Source organism: Onychostoma macrolepis, chromosome 08 (assembly GCF_012432095.1).
Source record: "Onychostoma macrolepis isolate SWU-2019 chromosome 08, ASM1243209v1, whole genome shotgun sequence".
NCBI classification, from domain to species: Eukaryota; Metazoa; Chordata; class Actinopteri; order Cypriniformes; family Cyprinidae; genus Onychostoma; species Onychostoma macrolepis.
Window position 1 is genome coordinate 8,324,058 of NC_081162.1, and position 18,683 is coordinate 8,342,740.

Genomic DNA, 18,683 nt, shown 5'->3' on the forward strand with positions numbered 1-18,683 from the left:
GATAACCCAGGATTCCGCTTATCCAGGATTTAGGATGACCCAGGGTTAACAATTTCAAGTGTGAAAAGCACTACACTGGATTTTGAATGCTAATCATTCAATGGTTAACCAGAAAAAAAAAAGATTAGTTTACACTTGTAAAGAGCTGTGAGTCATCATTCGAGGAAAGAAAAATGTATGTGGAGGAAATAGCTGTCAGAACTGCAGTGATTGTTGGGCTTCACCAGATGTATTTGGATTGTATTGAACTGTCACTGTGTGGGCGGCTTGCTGCTGCTGTGCTTGCTGTCACTTACAAAGAAAGCAGTAAAGTATCAGTGGAGAACAAACACACAAGACTATTAAAGGTAAAAGACTATTAGACCTGACTAATGGGTGTAAGAAGGCACAAAGGCATATCGATATTTTAAAAACATGTAGTTCAAATTGCTCAGGTGATGTCCTTTGATTAATGTTAAACATTTTGAAATCCATAAGGGGAAAGTGTAAGTGAAGCTGTGTTTGTCCCGGTTGGAATTGTTTTGGTCAATTCTGTCTTCAGGGCAGTTTTGTCTTAGAGCACAATAGATTGTCTGTCACTTTTAATGTGGAAGTCATCTTGTTCTGTCACGATTTGTCACCAAGATATAGCCTTTGAAACAGCTTTGCTGGGCTGTTGCCATGTTGTTTTCAGTTTTACAGAACAATAATAAGAAATAACATGGTAACAATTTGTACACTGGACACTAGACACTTTTCAAGGACATTGGATAATTTTATCTGCACCCTGGACATTTTTATTTTTTTAATTATATAAGAATAAAACAGACTATTTAATTGTATTATCCAGTGGTACTATAAAAGGGAAATTATCATGCTCATTTAACTAGAAGTGCAGGTTTGTTAACCCTTTACATTCCTACTGATAGGAGGAACCAAATATAATGCCTGCCATGATATCTTGCATCTGACTATCGGGTGTTAACATCAGAGCGGCATTATATATAATTGGCAAAAGGGATCGTTCTTAAATATGTAGTGGGTTTAGATCAGGACCAAGGATATTATAGTTTTGAATTTTTAAATTAGTTTTTATTTTAATATCGTTTTCAAATTTCCTATAATTTCAGTTTAGTTTTAGTTAGTTTCATTAATGGTTTTGTTAGTTTTAGTTTAGTTTTTATTTTGTGAACACATTTCTATTTAGTTTTTATATATTTTAGTTTCAGTTTTAGTTTTAGTAATTATAGTTTAACATAGTTAATGGAAAACTTCCAGTGTAGACCAAACCAAGACATTTCATTTTAGCAAAGTTGAATGTTTGCAGTTTACAGTTAACCCTTGTGCAAACCTCTTAATAATGAAAATAAAATAATTATTTTCAATTCAACAAAAACCAAAAATATGCAACTTATATGTATACAATTTATTAATTCATATTCATGTTCATATTAAAGATGTAATCTTGTTTAATATGCCAATAGTTCACAAACAACAAGCTAATCAAGGTTTTCAGAGTTACTAGACAGCATCAGGCAGTTGAGTTTTTATCAGGGTTGGAGCTAAATTCTGCAGGACAATGGCCCTCCAGTGCTGGATTTGAGAACATGCCCAGGCATGTGCTTTGCAATCGTCATTGAAACTCTGTAAACGTTATTTTTGTCCATCTGTGTTTTCAATGCATTAATTTGTTGGATTTTTTTGCACATACGAGCCACCGGTGCACACTACTGTATGTCCCGTCTCCCTTTATAAACGTACACAATAAGAAGAAACAATCTAAAATGCTCTGAAACCTCATACTACTCAAAAATAAATGCGATATGGTGATTTAAATGATGTTTGCACTTTACTTTGAGGAGCCGCTCCAGCGCGCACGCGCTTCAGATGAGCAACGCAATCAATCCCAGTTCTAAAGCCCCTTTTACACAACACGGCCAGCGGTGAAAACACAGCTTGCTTGCTCTCATTTTGGATGCGTTTTATACAGTTAAGGCGGTGCTCGTGTCATGGACTCGAGGCGGACGTTAATCGCAAAGCGTGACAAAATGACTATTCACTAAAGTCAGCTCATCTAAAACTTTTAATTATGTGTCTGTTAACTCACTCTCATGCTGTTCTCGCACGTCAAGCATGCTTTTAAACGTTCGTGCGCTGTAAGGTGTGCATTATTATTATTTATAGCTATTTATAACCTTGATCAGGACATTTCATTATTTAAATCCTTTCAGCTTTAAGCAACTGCTTTACCCATTTTGCTGTGTGATGGGGCATTTTCCTGCATGAAAATTGCTGGCTGATTGGCTGATGAACGCAGGGAAGAAACCGCATGTTGTTGAAGGAGTTTCTGATAAACATTCACTCTGCCATGTATCTGTATAAAGGCCCAATTTCTGCTGTAGAAAACATCCCCCAAACCATAACACTTCCTCTTCCACATGTCACTGACTTATTTACGCACTTTGGGTTCAGGCTTTTCTTCAGTTTGACGACGAACATAATGTTTCCCATCGGACCCAAATAAATTAAATTGCTTTCATCACTAAAGTGAACTTTGGACCAGTTCTCCTCTCTCCACGCAACATGCTCCTCAGCGAAGGTGAGCCTAGCCTTTTGATTCTTTCTGCTGATGCTGATGAGAGGCTTGGTCACTGCAGAGTGGGCTTTCAGTCCAAATTCTCTTAAACGTTGAGACACTGTATGCCGAGACAGATCCTTACCAGGTTCGTCACTCAATTGGCAATCAATTCCAGCTGCAGTGTTGAACCGATTGCCCAATTAGTTTCTTTGCATTATTCTGTCCTCTTGTGGTAAAGGGTCCTGTCCAAACTGTTGCTTTAAAATTAGAAGCACACAATTCCCTAGAATATCATTATGCTTAAACATTAAGATTTGTACTCATGGAAATTACTAAAGTAGTCAAACCTGTTCATTAGAAGGGGGTGACCCAATACTTTTGGCAATATAGTGTATATATATATATATATATATACAGTGAGGAAAATAAGTATTTGAACACCCTGCTATTTTGCAAGTTCTCCCACTTAGAAATCATGGAGGGGTCTGAAATTGTCATCGTAGGTGCATGTCCACTGTGAGAGACATAATCTAAAAAAAAAAGTCCAGAAATCACAATGTATGATTTTTTAACTATTTATTTGTATGATACAGCTGCAAATAAGTACTTGAACACCTGAGAAAATCAATGTTAATATTTGATACAGTAGCCTTTGTTTGCAATTACAGAGGTCAAACTTTTCCTGTAGTTTTTCACCAGGTTTGCACACACTGCAGGAGGGATTTTGGCCCACTCCTCCACACAGATCTTCTCTAGATCAGTCAGGTTTCTGACCTGTCGCTGAGAAACACGGAGTTTGAGCTCACTCCAAAGATTCTCTATTGGGTTTAGGTCTGGAGACTGGCTAGGCCACGCCAGAACCTTGATATGCTTCTTACAGAGCCACTCCTTGGTTATCCTGGCTGTGTGCTTGGTCATTGTCATGTTGGAAGACCCAGCCTCGACCCATCTTCAATGCTCTAACTGAGGGAAGGAGGTTGTTCCCCAAAATCTCGCAATACATGGCCCCGGTCATCCTCTCCTTAATACAGTGCAGTCGCCCTGTCCCATGTGCAGAAAAACACCCCAAAGCATGATGCTACCACCCCATGCTTCACAGTAGGGATGGTGTTCTTGGGATGGTACTCATCATTCTTCTTCCTCCAAACACGTTTAGTGGAATTATGACCAAAAAGTTCTATTTTGGTCTCATCTGACCACATGACTTTCTCCCATGACTCCTCTGGATCATCCAAATGGTCATTGGCAAACTTAAGTCGGACCTGGACATGTGCTGGTTTAAGCAGGGGAACCTTCCGTGCCATGCATGATTTCAAACCATGACGTCTTAGTGTATTACCAACAGTAACCTTGGAAACGGTGGTCCCAGCTCTTTTCAGGTCATTGACCAGCTCCTCCCGTGTAGTTCTGGGCTGATTTCTCACCTTTCTTAGGATCATTGAGACCCCACGAGGTGAGATCTTGCATGGAGCCCCAGTCTGAGGGAGATTGACAGTCATGTTCAGCTTCTTCCATTTTCTAATGATTGCTCCAACAGTGGACCTTTTTTCACCAAGCTGCTTGGCAATTTCCCCATAGCCCTTTCCAGCCTTGTGGAGGTGTACAATTTTGTCTCTAGTGTCTTTGGACAGCTCTTTGGTCTTGGCCATGTTAGTAGTTGGATTCTTACTGATTGTATGGGGTGGACAGGTGTCTTTATGCAGCTAACGACCTCAAACAGGTGCATCTAATTTAGGATAATAAATGGAGTGGAGGTGGACATTTTAAAGGCAGACTAACAGGTCTTTGAGGGTCAGAATTCTAGCTGATAGACAGGTGTTCAAATACTTATTTGCAGCTGTATCGTACAAATAAATAGTTAAAAAATCATAAATTGTGATTTCTGGATTTTTTTTTTTAGATTATGTCTCTCACAGTGGACATGCACTACGATGACAATTTCAGACCCCTCCATGATTTCTAAGTGGGAGAACTTGCAAAATAGCAGGGTGTTCAAATACTTATATTCCTCACTGTATATATATATATATATATATATATATATATATGAGAAGAGTTCATTTGCAAAAACAGATAACTCTTTTAAACAATTTTCAAAAATCATTTTTTTTTTTTTCATTGTGCATTCCAGTTAATCTCAATCAAACTGCAGTTGGGTTATTTTGATTAGGTAAAATATTACTTTAAAAAAAATACTGGCTAAATAACACAAAACACAATATAAACATAATAACAATAAAAAACATGATTTTTGAAAATTAAAAAAAAAAAAAGTTATCCGTTTTTGCGAATAAACTCTTCATATATATATATATATATATATATATATACACACACAGGTGCTGGTCATATAATTAGAATATCATCAAAAAGTTGATTTATTTCACTAATTCCATTCAGAAAGTGAAACTTGTATATTATATTCATTCATTACACACAGACTGATATATTTCAAATGTTTATTTCTTTTAATTTTGATGATTATAACTGACAACTAAGGAAAATCCCAAACTCAGTATCTCAGAAAATTAGAATATTACTTAAGACCAATACAAAGAAAGGATTTTTAGAAATCTTGGCCAACTGAAAAGTATGAACATGAAAAGTATGAGCATGTACAGCACTCAATACTTAGTTGGGGCTCCTGTTGCCTGAATTACTGCGGCGTGGCATGGAGTCGATCAGTCTGTGGCACTGCTCAGGTGTTATGAGAGCCCAGGTTGCTCTGATAGTGGCCTTCAGCTCTTCTGCATTGTTGGGTCTGGCATATTGCATCTTCCTCTTCACAATACCCCATAGATTTTCTATGGGGTTAAGGTCAGGCGAGTTTGCTGGCCAATAAAGAACAGGGATACCATGGTCCTTAAACCAGATAATGGTTGCTTTGGCACTGTGTGCAGGTGCCAAGTCCTGTTGGAAAATGAAATCTGCATCTCCATAAAGTTGGTCAGCAGCAGGAAGCATGAAGTGCTCTAAAACTTCCTGGTATACGGCTGCGTTGACCTTGGACCTCAGAAAATACAGTGAACCAACACCAGCAGATGACATGGCAGCCCAAATCATCACAGACTGTGGAAACTTCACACTGGACTTCAAGCAACATGGATTCTGTGCCTCTCTACTCTTCCTCCAGACTCTGGGACCTTGATTTCCAAATGAAATGCAAAATTTACTTTCATCTGAAAAGAGGACTTTGGACCACTGAGCAACAGTCCAGTTCTTTTTCTCCTCAGCCCAGGTAAGACGCTTCTGACGTTGTCTCTGGTTCAGAAGTGGCTTGGTAGCCCTTTTCCTGAAGACGTCTGAGCGTGGTGACTCTTGATGCACTGACTCCAGCTTCAATCCACTCCTTGTGAAGCTCTCACAAGTGTTTGAATCAGCTTTGCTCGACTGTATTCTCAAGCTTGCAGTCATCCCTGTTGCTTGTGCACCTTTTCCTACCCAAATTCTTCCTTCCAGTCAACTTTGCATTTAATATGCTTTGATACAGCACTCTGTAAACAGCCACACCTTTCAGTAATGACCCTCTGTGACTTACCCTCTTTGTGGAGGGCGTCAATGTTCGTCTTCTGGATCATTGCCAAGTCAGCAGTCTTCTCCATTAATGTGGTTTCAGAGAACAAGAGATACCCGGAATTTATACTGTAGGGATGGTCATTAATTGAAACTCAAATGTAAATATTCTAATTTTCTAAAATACTGAATTTGGGATTTTCCTTAGTTGTCAGTTATAATCATCAAAATTAAAAGAAATAAACATTTGAAATATATCAGTCTGTGTGTAATGAATGAATATAATATACAAGTTTCACTTTTTGAATGGAATTAGTGAAATAAATCAACTTTTTGATGATATTCTAATTATATGACCAGCACCTGTATATATATATATATATATATATATATATATATACACACACACACACACACTCACTCACTCACTCACTCATACACACAGTTGTGCTCATAAGATTACATACCCCTTGCAGAATATGCAAATAATTTTAAGTAAATAAGAGGAATCATGGAAATTGCATGTTATTTTTTAGTACTCTCCTGAATAAGCTATTTCACATAACAGATGTTTATAAATACTCCACAAAATAAAATAATGACTGCATTCATAAAAAAATGACCCCGTTCAAAAGTTTACATACCCTTGAATCTTAATAATCTGTGTTGTTTCCTGGTTGATCCACAACTGTTTTTGTGTGTTGTGATAGTTGTTCATGAGTCCCTTGTTGGTCCTAACTGCCTGCTGTCCTTCAGAAAAATCCTCCAGCTCCTGCACGTTCTTTGGTTTTCCAGCATCTTCTGCATATTCGAACCCTTTCCAACAGTGACAGTATGATTTTGAGATCCATCTTTTCACACTGAGGGCAATTTAGCGACTCATACACAGCTATTGCAAAAGGTGGAAACATTTACTGATGCTCAAGAAGGCAACACAATTATTTTGTTCAGAATATATTTAAGAATATATTTCGTTAAAATGATTAACATTTTGCATATTCTGCAAGGGGCATGTAAATTTATGAGCACAACTGTATATACAATATATAACTCAACTCAATCTTATAGCCATCTTCAAGAATCGGCTAAAAACACATATCTTCCATCTTTATTTGACCATCTAACTCTAGCACTTTCTATTCTAATTCTATTCTTAAAAAAAAAAAACTAACACTAGCTTCTCTATTCTTTTTGTATTCTATCCATTTGTTTTCTTTTATTTATTTTACAATTAACAAAAGCAAAAAAGGCCTCTAACACTAGCTTGCTCTATTCTTTTTCTATTCTTTTTTATTTTTATTTACTATATAATTTAAAAAAAATAAAAAACTTGCTACGTGTACTGCGTTAAGCTAACTGAGACTTGCCATAGCACTTGCATATTGCTCTTTTGTTGATTTTGATTGCTTCCATTGTCCTCATTTGTAAGGCTCTTTGGATAAAAGCATCTTAAATGATATATATGCTTTTTTATCTCATCATCAAAAACTGGAAAAAAAAGTTAGTTAAAAAAAAATTATCTTTAACTTCAGACTTTGCTATTACATGTTTTGGATACTGATGTGAGTATGGTGATGAATACTCTTCTGAGTGTTGTATGGGAGAGAAATGTGAGAATGTTGCTTGATAAGAGCCATCACACAGTGGGTGATATACAGATGTACTTTTATTTCTTGTGAGTTACTTCTTTCAGCCCCAATCAAAGAACAGTCTGTCCCATAAATATATTACAACAAACAAAATAACTAATAATTAGACAACAGGAAACCAGTGAAGTCGACTGCAGATCTGTCTGCATTACAAGCCTTCATTAAATGTTAAGTCTAAGAAAGTTAATAGTCTGTTTGAATATATTTGAAATACACATGCTTATGATTCAAAGATAGAAATTCCCAATGCATAGCTGATTAAAGCCATTCTACAGATGAAGAGCTGAAGTTTTTGGGTGATGAGAGATCAGAGTTGAGAGCTTAAGGCTTGATGTATGGATTCAGCAACATAGTCCAGGTTACGGCTGTTAATGGCACTGACATTCAGACACCCGTTGGATAACAAGTAGATATGTTTCTTCTGAACCAGAAACTCAACCTGTTGAGCTGATAGAGAATATGAAATTTATTTAGTGTTTGCATTTAAATGTATACTGTAGTATTGAGCTCCCCCTGTGTAATGTTAGTACTGTTCACTATTATGCATCACTCACTATTGAGTCCGAAACAGCAATAAAGCCCTCCAGGTTTTACTATGTGATCCCAATGCCACGGACCACCCAATAGCCTCAGTCTCTCACGCAGACGCTCTCGGATTAGCATGCAGCGCTCAGCGATGGCCTTCACACTCTCCTGCCTGAGAAAAACTTCAGACTCATTTGCTGAATAATAAAACAAGCAGTTTTTAATTTCAGCACCACCTTTGCATAAAGAATAGAAAGCCTTGGGCATCTGTTCATCTCAAAATCAAATTTACAAGTGTAATGTTCAGATCGAGATGTTCTTAATTTGCAATGGAAGTTTCAGGGGAAATTGATTTCTCATTGTATTGGAACACTAAGCTTTACTGAAATGCTCATGGTCAAGAACAACTTCATCTATTCAGGCAGCTTTGATGTAAAGACACTGTGACAATCAGATGTTCTTAATACTAGAGTTTTTTTTTTAAGGGCTTTGTTTATTCATGGCCACATACACGTGAAACGTGTTTGTATACTTAAGCCACACTTACAATGTATCAATGTCTTTGCATTATGTAACAAAATGTCAAACCAAATGGCAGAGAAAATACAAGAAACCAACTGTCATTTCAGTAGATATACTGTTCAAAACTAACAGAAAGTAATGTAATATTTTTGTCTGAAAAAAGTCTGAATTGAGAGAAAAAGTTTTGTTTTTCTATCCCTTGGTGGAAAAAAGTTTCCATTACATTCATGCATATTAAACATCCAAATACTTTGTGAGGTCACTGTTTAAATGAATAAATAAAAAAACAATTAAAGGGATAGTTCACCCAAAAATGAAAATGTGATGTTTATCTGCTTACCCCCAGGGCATCCAAGATGTAGGTGACTTTGTTTCTTCAGTAGAACACAAACAAAGATTTTTAACTCAAACCGTTGCAGTCTGTCAGTCCTATAATGCAAGTCAATGGGCACACAGTCTTTGAGAGTAAAAAAAAACATGCACAGACAAATCCAAATTAAACCCTGCGGCTCGTGACGATATACATCGATGTCCTAAGACACGAAACGATCGGTTTGTGCGAGAAACTGAACAGTATTTGTTACGTTCTCCTTTCTGAATCGCAACAAAATAAGGGAGTCACCATTCACCACAGCTAATTATTAAGTAAATTTATTTATCCGTGTAGGACAGAACAACATCGAATGTCAGTATAAATGGTAATCAGTGTGTCAGCAGGTACGTGTAAATGTGTAGCATTTATGAATGACATCAGTCCAACCATATCCTCCTGTATCACTCACATCTCATCAGTTCTCCGATAGCCTCATGAGTAAGATAGAGTCACGACAGATCACTTCCGGCGCTTGCGTAAACTACGCCAGAGCACATACAGACGTTACGCACCGGATGCCGTGCACGCGCTCAGGGCAGTTGGACAGTGGTATATTAGAGGTAAAAAATTATAAAAATACACTTATCATTTCTCGCACAAACTGATCGTTTCGTGTCTTAGGACATCAATGTATCGTAACGAGCCGCAGGGTTTAATTTGGATTTGTCTGTGCATGTTTTTTTTACTCTCAAAGATTTGGTGCCCATTGACTTGCATTATAGGACTGACAGACTGCAACGGTTTGAGTTAAAAATCTTCGTTTGTGTTCTACTGAAGAAAGAAAGTCACCTACATCTTGGATGCCCTGGGGGTAAGCAGATAAACATCACATTTTCATTTTTGAGTGAACTATCCCTTTAAAACAATACAAAATGCTTTTGAAAAATTACATTTGGATTTATGCATTTAGGAGCTAGAAAATTCAGGTTACAATACTTCTGAGAAAACCTCATTTGTTTGCAAATGCCAGTTGGTTTGATCCTTTGTATCTATCGTTATTCGTGCACATTAAGTGTGACTTACTGTAAGCATCCAAATAGTTTGTATAAGGTCACTATTGTACTGAGTTTTTTAAAATGAATAAACAAAATTCTCAATTAAAACGTTTATGACAATGCCAAGTTTATTAAAAAAGCTGGACTAGGATAAAGATAGAGCAGAGGTGAAATGCAAAGAACGTACAGTACAGATGTTAAATGAGCATTTTAATCATGTCAAAAAGCATAAATGAAAGGAATAAGTCTTACCACTCAAATAGATTGGCAGGATTATTTAATACGGTGGCAACCACCCTGGCCCCTTCCATCGGCGGGCAGGACCAAAGCTTCTGAACGAGTTTCTCAGCTTGAGATTGTACGGCCAGCAGGTTCTGCTTTAACACAGAGAGCAGATGCCCCACTCTCTCACCTATCAATGAGAATATCCAAATAATTTTGAGTATAGCTTAAGATGTAAATAACATTTAGACATGCGTCTGGAGTAATATCTAAACTGTAACCCAATTACAAATGGTAAACACACCATAAAGGCCAAAGTTGTGAGAAAAAGATTGAGCGCAGAGAAGTTCAAGCCCCAAAGATACACAGTAGCGAACAGGCCAGGCGTCTTGCTCAAGAGAACCACTGCACAAGCCTTGGGCAGACATCAAGAAGAATGGAAATAACTGGCGCTTCTAATTGAGAGAAAGAGACAGAATGGAATTAAAAGACTGACTACTGCTTCTTTCAAGGAACCATGGTATATCAAACACTACTCACCCACTCTGTGGTTATTAGTGATAAAAGATTGAACTATGCCATGTATAAACTAATCGTAATAAGATCAAAGCCATTGATGGTCAGTCTAGTATCAGGGTTCTAGGGGGCTAAAAGCACACCAGGGCAATAGGCAAATTTGATTTCATTCTCCTCTAAACCATTTGATGGCACAAAAGCTTGCAGCACTTTCCTAAACATCTGTGTTTCACTATGCATATGTTTAATGTTGTTGTTTTTTAATGTTATAGACTTATGTAACAAATGAGAATCAATAGAACTATCAAATATATTTTGAGAAAAAAAGTGAATGATTTTCTGTTCTGTTCAAGGTAATTATTATTATTTTTTATTATTTTATTATACTTTTTTTTTTAAATAATAAATAAAATCTGAAATATTAAATAGTTAAAATTAGATGGTTAATAAAATTAATAGTTGGGTGTCTTAGAGATAACCACTATATTTATGATGAAACATAAATCATATTTAAAAATGTTATATTCATCATATTATATAACAAAATATGTACATAACATTAAATTATTATGGGATCTCTTTCAAAACTTTCAGAATCTTCCTTTTTTTTCATCATATTTTAATAACACTATATTTAATTTAAACTTTGCCGATTGTTTTGAATAAAGGAGTGGTTGATTGCAATTTCACTTTTTTAACGTTAGTTAGTGTGTAATGTTGCTGTTTGAGCATGAACGATATCTGCAAAGTTGCAGCGCTGAAAGTTCAATGCAAACAGAGATATCGTCTTTTAAAATTCTGGAAGTTTAATGCCTACAAAAACGAACCCAGATAAACCCCGCCCTCAGGAACATGTAAGGAAGGGGGCAAGGCCATGTTGTGCTGCTTTAGAGAAGAGGAAGAGAAAACTAGGGTGCACGTAAAAATCTATTCATATATGAATCGTGATTCTGTCTTCTAACGATTCTAATGGATTCACAAGTTTCAAAATTAATGTTCTAAAACAGCTGTTTTAATACTGTTCCTTGAGTCGCCCTGCTCTGCATCTCTCTCTCTCTCCCTTTCTCTCTCATTCAGATCGTCAGATCAGCTCCAACAAACTGTTCCAATTATACATTTTCACATAGCAATGAGAAGCGTTATACATGGACACGTGTGCGGTGGCCGAAAGCTTTAATTAAAGCTTTAATCAGAATAAAACCGTATATTAAAAGCTAACATAAGCAGTAGCATAATAACAGCGTATCTTAAAGTATGAGACAACAAACAAACAAACAAACATACCATTAAGAGCCGTGCTTGTGTGATCCTCTTCACTAATATCCTCTGCATCTCAATCAGGCTCAAATTGATGAGCAATATAGACGACACCATTGTTTACAATACAACCGGAGCACATGCCACTGAGCTGAGAAGCGGGACATTTAGACGCATGCTTGGCGGTTTAGTGAATCACAACACACTTAGCCAGCTAACCAACCAGAGCCCATCACATATTTCTGAGGGAGGGGCTTCATAAAAAACAGGAAATAATCGAGGCGTTGGTCAGAGAAGGGACAGAGCGGTGTGGAATAAAGGTAAATTATATGAAAAATAATGCATTTTTTAAAAAACGAAGCATGAACATGTTAGACTGCACCCCATAAACACAATCAAGCCTAGAAAAAAAAAAAACAGTAAACCACCCCTTTAAAGGGGTCATATAATGGTACATGCACTTTTACAAGTTGATTGTACTGAAATGTGTGTTAGCAGTGCCTGTACACAACCATCATAAAATGATAAAAATCCATCCAGTGTTTTTTTTTTTTTAATCTCCTTATTTGTTTTACCCTGTCTCAAATCAAGCCGTTCGACCGTGTGACGTCACACGGTCGGACGCCCCTCCCACGATGGTTGATTGACAGCAGTGTTTCAACACAGACCCGCCCTTGCTCGTGAGCGAGCTGTCAATCATAGTCCGCGCTGTCATTGTTGATATACGCTGGAGCTGTCTATGAGCAGAATGGCGTCTAAGCGATTGTGGTGTTCTGTTCTCGGGTGCAATAATGAACACAGCAGTCATTTTGATGTTCCTAAGTCCGAACCGCTGAAGACACAGTGGCTGAGTTTTGCTTTTGAAGGGAATATTCCCCACGAGCAACGTCAATGTTTTCATGTTTGCGCGAATCATTTTTCACCAGACTGCTTTATAAATGAAGGTCAGTATAAAGCTGGTTTTGCTAAGAAGCTGCTCCTGAAAAAGAATCGGTACCAACTATTCGTGTTCCTGCTGAACCTCCAGAAGAAGTGAGTGTAACGTTTAATTAACCTTTATATTAATCTTTATATTAATCTTTGCAAATCGCTAGCACGCTTCACGATGTATGTGGCTAATGTTTACATTCAGGGTACATGCATGTTTTCTATTCTGACGTTCTCAATATAATTAATAATCCCACGTTTATAATGAACAAAACGTTACGGTTGCACAGTATCCTCAGAGACTCCGCTGCCATTCTTCAAAATATACCCTCAACTGTTGTCAAGGCAACACTCCACGTGTGTTAGGTCAAAACGCCCCACAGAACAGAGGGGCGGGCGAGCAAAGCTCACTAGCATTTAAAAACACGCACTAAAACGGTGTGCTGAACAGAGAGCTGTTTTTGACCGGGTAAAATGAGTGTTTTCTTACAATACTAATGAGAATTTTTAATTAAAGTATATTACAAACTTTCAATTTAGACCCTAAAGAATCATATTAGCTTGTACAAAAATGGCATTATATGACCCCTTTAACTTACTTAAAAAAAAAAAAAAAAAAATTCAATACGATTGAATACGATTTAAAAAAAAAAACAGATCACACCACTTTTATGATTTTTCTTCCAACAAAATGTGTTGCTCCATAAATGTTCAATAAAACATAGATTTTTTTTTTCTGCATTCACGCACAATGTAAAGAGTGAAAAGCACATCTTCCTAAAGGTGTGCCTTTAGCCCAGTTATACCCTATACATCTGACAGCATTTATTAACCATAACTATTTGTTTACTTGTTTTAATAAGAGCACATAGAGACTATGAATTATGGATAGGAAAACCTGATCCTCATGTGGAGATGTTTAGTGAAGCTGAAATATAATTGATCTTACCCTGAAGGGTCTAACTAGCCTTACACACCTGATAATGAATGCTATAAATGATTGAACTCTCTCACTCTACTCAACTGGGAAGGATGTCAGTTCTTAAGCTCAATTTCGTACTTCATTATGAGACCATACCACCATGACCTCAGCCACACGTTTCCAGTCCTCCTGAGAAAGTTCAGCACCGGTGGGACAGTGACCTGAAGCAAACAGGACCACCACACATCGTTCCGGAGCGTTCTTCAAGTCATGCACCATATTTTCCACACCCACTCCATTAGATTCTGCATCCCAGTACCGATAATGTCGCACATCCTCAATCCCTGCTGCCTTAAACATACCAGTCAGCGAGTCTTCAAGAAATGATAGAGAAATTAACAAGTGTTATGACAGCATATTCAAAACTCAAATATTTGTAGGATTTATATTTAGGTTTGGTCTAAAAATACTGTCTAGGGTTGCACCAGCTCTTCATAAGTTCTTACTTAAATTGGTATGTAAAGTCCACACTCCATCCCTAATAACTTCTAACTAGTTTGTAAATAACTTTGAACTTTATCGGTGGCACCATTTGTTTTTAAGGCCTTCTAATATGTGAGCTGAAGTTGTTGAAATGCTGTGAATTTCAGTTTATCATTGATTCTAACCTCATTTAACTAATGTTTCCATTAACATTCAGAAACTGTATCTGAAATGACTAAGGATCAATAAATAAATACCGATACAAAAACATAATGATTTTTTTTTATTATTATAATTGATTTTATTTGACATACACAAGTCAGATCAATGCACACAAAGGCACACCTTTTAGGTCGGGTTTGTGGTGAGAAGTCACTAATTTATTCACAATGTTCTCGCTCTTAAAATGTAAATGTCAACAGTATCATATATGTGTAAAGGACTGAAGTCTGTCAGGAAAAACAAGAACTTACTGATGCATATTCAGTCAATCTGCTGTTTTATTCGAGGCCTGGTTGGAGGCTTAGATTACTTTTTTTTCATCTAAGTTTACGGTGCAATGAAAAAATATTTAGAAGTGTGTAAGATGTAACCCCTTTATGCCAAAATGAAACTAAGTTGTAACTGATGCACAGCTGGTGCAACTGGCCCTTGAAAGTTAAAATTTAATTTCTACGTAACAGAACAATCTCTGCATGGCATGTGCACATTTTGTACCCACCATCACAGAGAGAGGACAGCAAGATGGGTCCACTCCAGGAAGAGCTTGAACAGTAGCAGGATCTCAGTAACTCAGCGCCCAGACGCACAGCTCCAGTACATCCAACTGTCTGGACGCCGAACACCTACCATATTTCCAAACACATTTCATCTGAGCTGGTAATTTGGAAACAAAGTCTAACCCACAACATAAAAATGAAAGAAATCATATTTTCTCATTTTATTTGTCTCATCTTATTATTTTAGTGGATAGAATAAGTAGGTTTTGGGCTAAATTAATTTCAATTATATTTATTTATTAGGCTACTCTTTGTACAGCAGTCATTGTTAACTCTAAATGTATTTTAATGTAGAATATGTTACATAAATATATGAAATGTAGAACAGATTAAAAAAAAAGTGCCCATGGCTCATCTGCCAGTGGATGCCCCCACGCATAAAAGAGAAACTATGCCTATAACCTGTCCAATGAAATTGCTTGCTCAACATTTAAATAGTCTGGTTCAGTGTTTACTGTAAGCTTCAGTGCAGTTTCTCTGAGACCCTCCACCTCCCCCAGCTCCACCTGTCTAGATCTGCAACATGATTTATGTGGTAGCTGTACATGCTCACAGCAAATTGTCTGTGTATTAGGGCTGTGACGATATAACGATGCATCGCAATTCATGGATTGTTTCTGAGATTTTCCAAATACATTGCTATTCTCTCTGGAAGCTGTTTTTAACAGCAGTTGGCGCTCTAATCTAGATTTTTACCACACACTCAAATGCTCACGAAGAAGAGCGCTTGTGCGTTCGGCTGAGTCATGTGATTGCACCTCGAATGACAGCGGAATCTATAGTTTAAAGCAAATAATCTGCAGTAGGTGCAACTCAATTGGACTTATAACAAAGGGTGATTTTTGTCAATTTTAGACACTTTATCATAATCATCTATAATAATTAAGCCTTCCTGTAACTCAACACCGTAGAACATGGCACTAGAAATGCCAAAGTCATGGGTTCAGTTCCCAGGGAAAGCAGGAACTGATACATTTTTTATCTTAAATGCATTGCAAATCGATTTAGATAAATGCGTTGAATGTACTGTAAATCATGCATTTTAATAATCAAATATACAGTTTTTGCAAGTTGCATTCGAAATGAACTCTGCTCAAACATCATGTCACCTCCTTTCAATTGGGCATGGTGGCCAATCCTGACTGTGTGTGAAAAACAGACTCGCTATAATAAGACACCTGAGCTTGTTTGTCTGCCATAAGTTTTGAGATTTCTGGGGGACAATCATGGAGAAAATTTTTTTGAGAAAGACCAAATTTCTAAATTATTTATAAAAGAAACCAAGAGTCACAATTTCTGTTTTATAGGTTTAACAACCTTAAGTATCCCCTGGGGTACACATGACCCCTGGTAGGAAATCATTGCTCTGCATTGCTAATTTAAATCGTGTGGATTTGCTTGTTCCATCTGGTTGAAAAGCTTAAGGTTGAAGGAAATGTGAAGACTGGGGTTTGTGTCAGGCGTTCAGGTGTCTTAACCAGAATATCAACACTTAGTGTTAATCAGTTTAATAACAGTAAATCGATCAGTGGAGGTTAGTTTCTATTCAGCACCAGTATCTCTAATGTCTGACCGTGACGTGGATGCCTAACCCATTTGCATCACATTATCTCCGTAGTTCAATAATCAAAAGCTATATGTGGTTTATAGCTTGCACTGACATTTCCAGATAGCGTTGAATGCGACCGGCTTTACACAGTCTACAAACAAACTACACAGTGGGTTTGTACTAAGCCTCCTGTGCGCTATCAGTGTATTCAGCTTGCAAGTTGCTGTTGATCACAGTCGGCACTGGGAATTAACGTGGGCTTTCAACAATTGTGGGAATATATTTGACCAAAGATGGTCTACAGCAGGGCTCCTCAAATCTGGACCTCGAGATCCACTTTCCTGCAGAGTTTAGATGTAACCCTAATCAAACACACCTGAACATGCTAATCAATGTCTTCAGGATCATTAGAAAATCACAGAAAGGTGAGTTTGATCAGGGTTGGAGCTAAACTCTGCAGTGGATTGGACCTCCAGGGTAAGATTTGAGGAACCCTGGTCTACAGTGTGACGTCAGTTACTGAAAATAATTAAAATGATGTTACCCTGCTTTCCACAATGGCGGGGCTATCTTTGCCCAATGCAAGTTCGGTTGCCCTTCTGGTGAATTCTGGGATCCCAAGGATGGGTGGGTACTCTGGGGTTAGAGTCGGGTCCGTGGCTATTTGCTGCTTGATTTTTCGTACAAGAGGAAGCCATGTGGTGTGTCCATGCTCTCCAACATACTCTATTGAAAGATAGAAATGTACATTTGATTATAAGCTGGCAGTGTTGTATGCATTAGAAGAAAGTAAGATGTACACTAACAGTCAAAGGTTTGGAAAGTATAAGAATGTTTTATGTTTTTGAAATAAGACTTTTCTGCTCATCAAAGCTGTTTCTATTTGATTACAATTACAGTATGATTACAGTAAAAACCATAAAAAACAAAAAAACATTTCATATTATCAATGCTCAAAACAGCTGTGCTGCTTAATATTTTGAGGTAGGGTTGGGGTAAGATTTATTATTTTAAAGAAATTAATATTTTTATTAAGGACACATTAATGAAAAGTGTAAAAAACATTTATAAAGTCACAAAAGATTTCCATTTCAAATAAATTATGTGAATTTTGTTCAGTATTCTGACAAAAATGTATGACCATTTCCACAAAAAATATTAAGCATCATAATTACTTTCAAAATTGTTATTGAATACAAGCTATTGTTTGTAAAAAGTAGATGGTATTTGGCAACTTTTGCAGACTGCATCATCAATATGTTTGGTGTATTTTCCTGTATTTCTAACATTTTATGAGTACATTAGCATGTAAATGACCTTAAGAGTCTAACACGCAGGCTAAAATTCAATTTTGATTTCATAGGTTTCTTTTGTGTGTCGTCATCATCATCATTACAGGCAGTAGTCCGTGTCCAGTGTGGGGCAGAGGCAGTAAAATCACTCACCCCTCCCTGCCAGATTCACTTTATCGGGGTGTGTGTCTCGCTTGAAATCCTCTTGAAGCTTCATTTCAGATGACATGAACACCGCGCCATCAAACACAGAGCGAGCAGACATCTTGTGCTGGTGTATTGACTTCTTTTCTCACTGTAAACAGCAGTCATTCTGCAGCTCTATGTCAATGACAACGTGCAAGGGTTTGTTTACGGTCTGTTGCTTAGATGCGTGACTGTTTCCTAGCAACAACTCATAGAAACTCTGCCATAGGTCATGATGTTGTACTCTCACCAAGCTAGAAATCAAAATAAATTTTATAATTAACATGCTGCCAAAAGTATGATTCACAAACATTTTACCTACACTATACTTTATTTCTCACTTCAAGTCAAATGCATGTTTTTTTTTTGTTTTGTTTGTTTTTTACAATTAGGTATGCATCTCAGTCTACAGATAG

General features: G+C 37.1%; 1 protein-coding gene across 2 annotated transcripts; it reads right to left on the minus strand.

Annotated features, from left to right (window-relative positions):
* Positions 1-7,718: 7,718 nt before the first annotated feature.
* got1l1 (glutamic-oxaloacetic transaminase 1 like 1) lies at positions 7,719-18,369 on the minus strand. 2 transcript variants are annotated; one of them, XM_058785891.1, is made up of 8 exons: positions 18,235-18,369; positions 17,334-17,515; positions 15,183-15,306; positions 14,135-14,352; positions 10,661-10,811; positions 10,387-10,546; positions 8,274-8,416; positions 7,719-8,166 (listed from the first exon to the last, which is right to left on the minus strand). In XM_058785891.1, the coding sequence occupies exons 1-8, from the start codon at positions 18,344-18,346 to the stop codon at positions 8,027-8,029; spliced, it is 1,230 nt and encodes a 409-aa protein (XP_058641874.1). In that variant the 5' UTR covers positions 18,347-18,369; the 3' UTR covers positions 7,719-8,026. The 2 variants fall into 2 exon arrangements, with proteins under 2 accessions (XP_058641874.1, XP_058641873.1); XM_058785890.1 differs by having other exon boundaries at positions 14,117-14,352.
* Between the last annotated feature and the right edge of the window lie 314 nt (positions 18,370-18,683).

Coding starts and splice junctions, on each gene's coding strand:
- got1l1 (XM_058785890.1), bottom strand. CDS start 18,346: ATGTCTGCTCGCTCTGTGTTTGATGGCGCGGTGTTCATGTCATCTGAA. Junction 17,516..18,234: donor AGTGAATCTGGCAGGGAGGG/GTGAGTGATTTT, acceptor ATCTTTCAATAG/AGTATGTTGGAGAGCATGGA. Junction 8,417..10,386: donor CCTGCCAATCTATTTGAGTG/GTAAGACTTATT, acceptor AGTTTTTCTCAG/GCAGGAGAGTGTGAAGGCCA.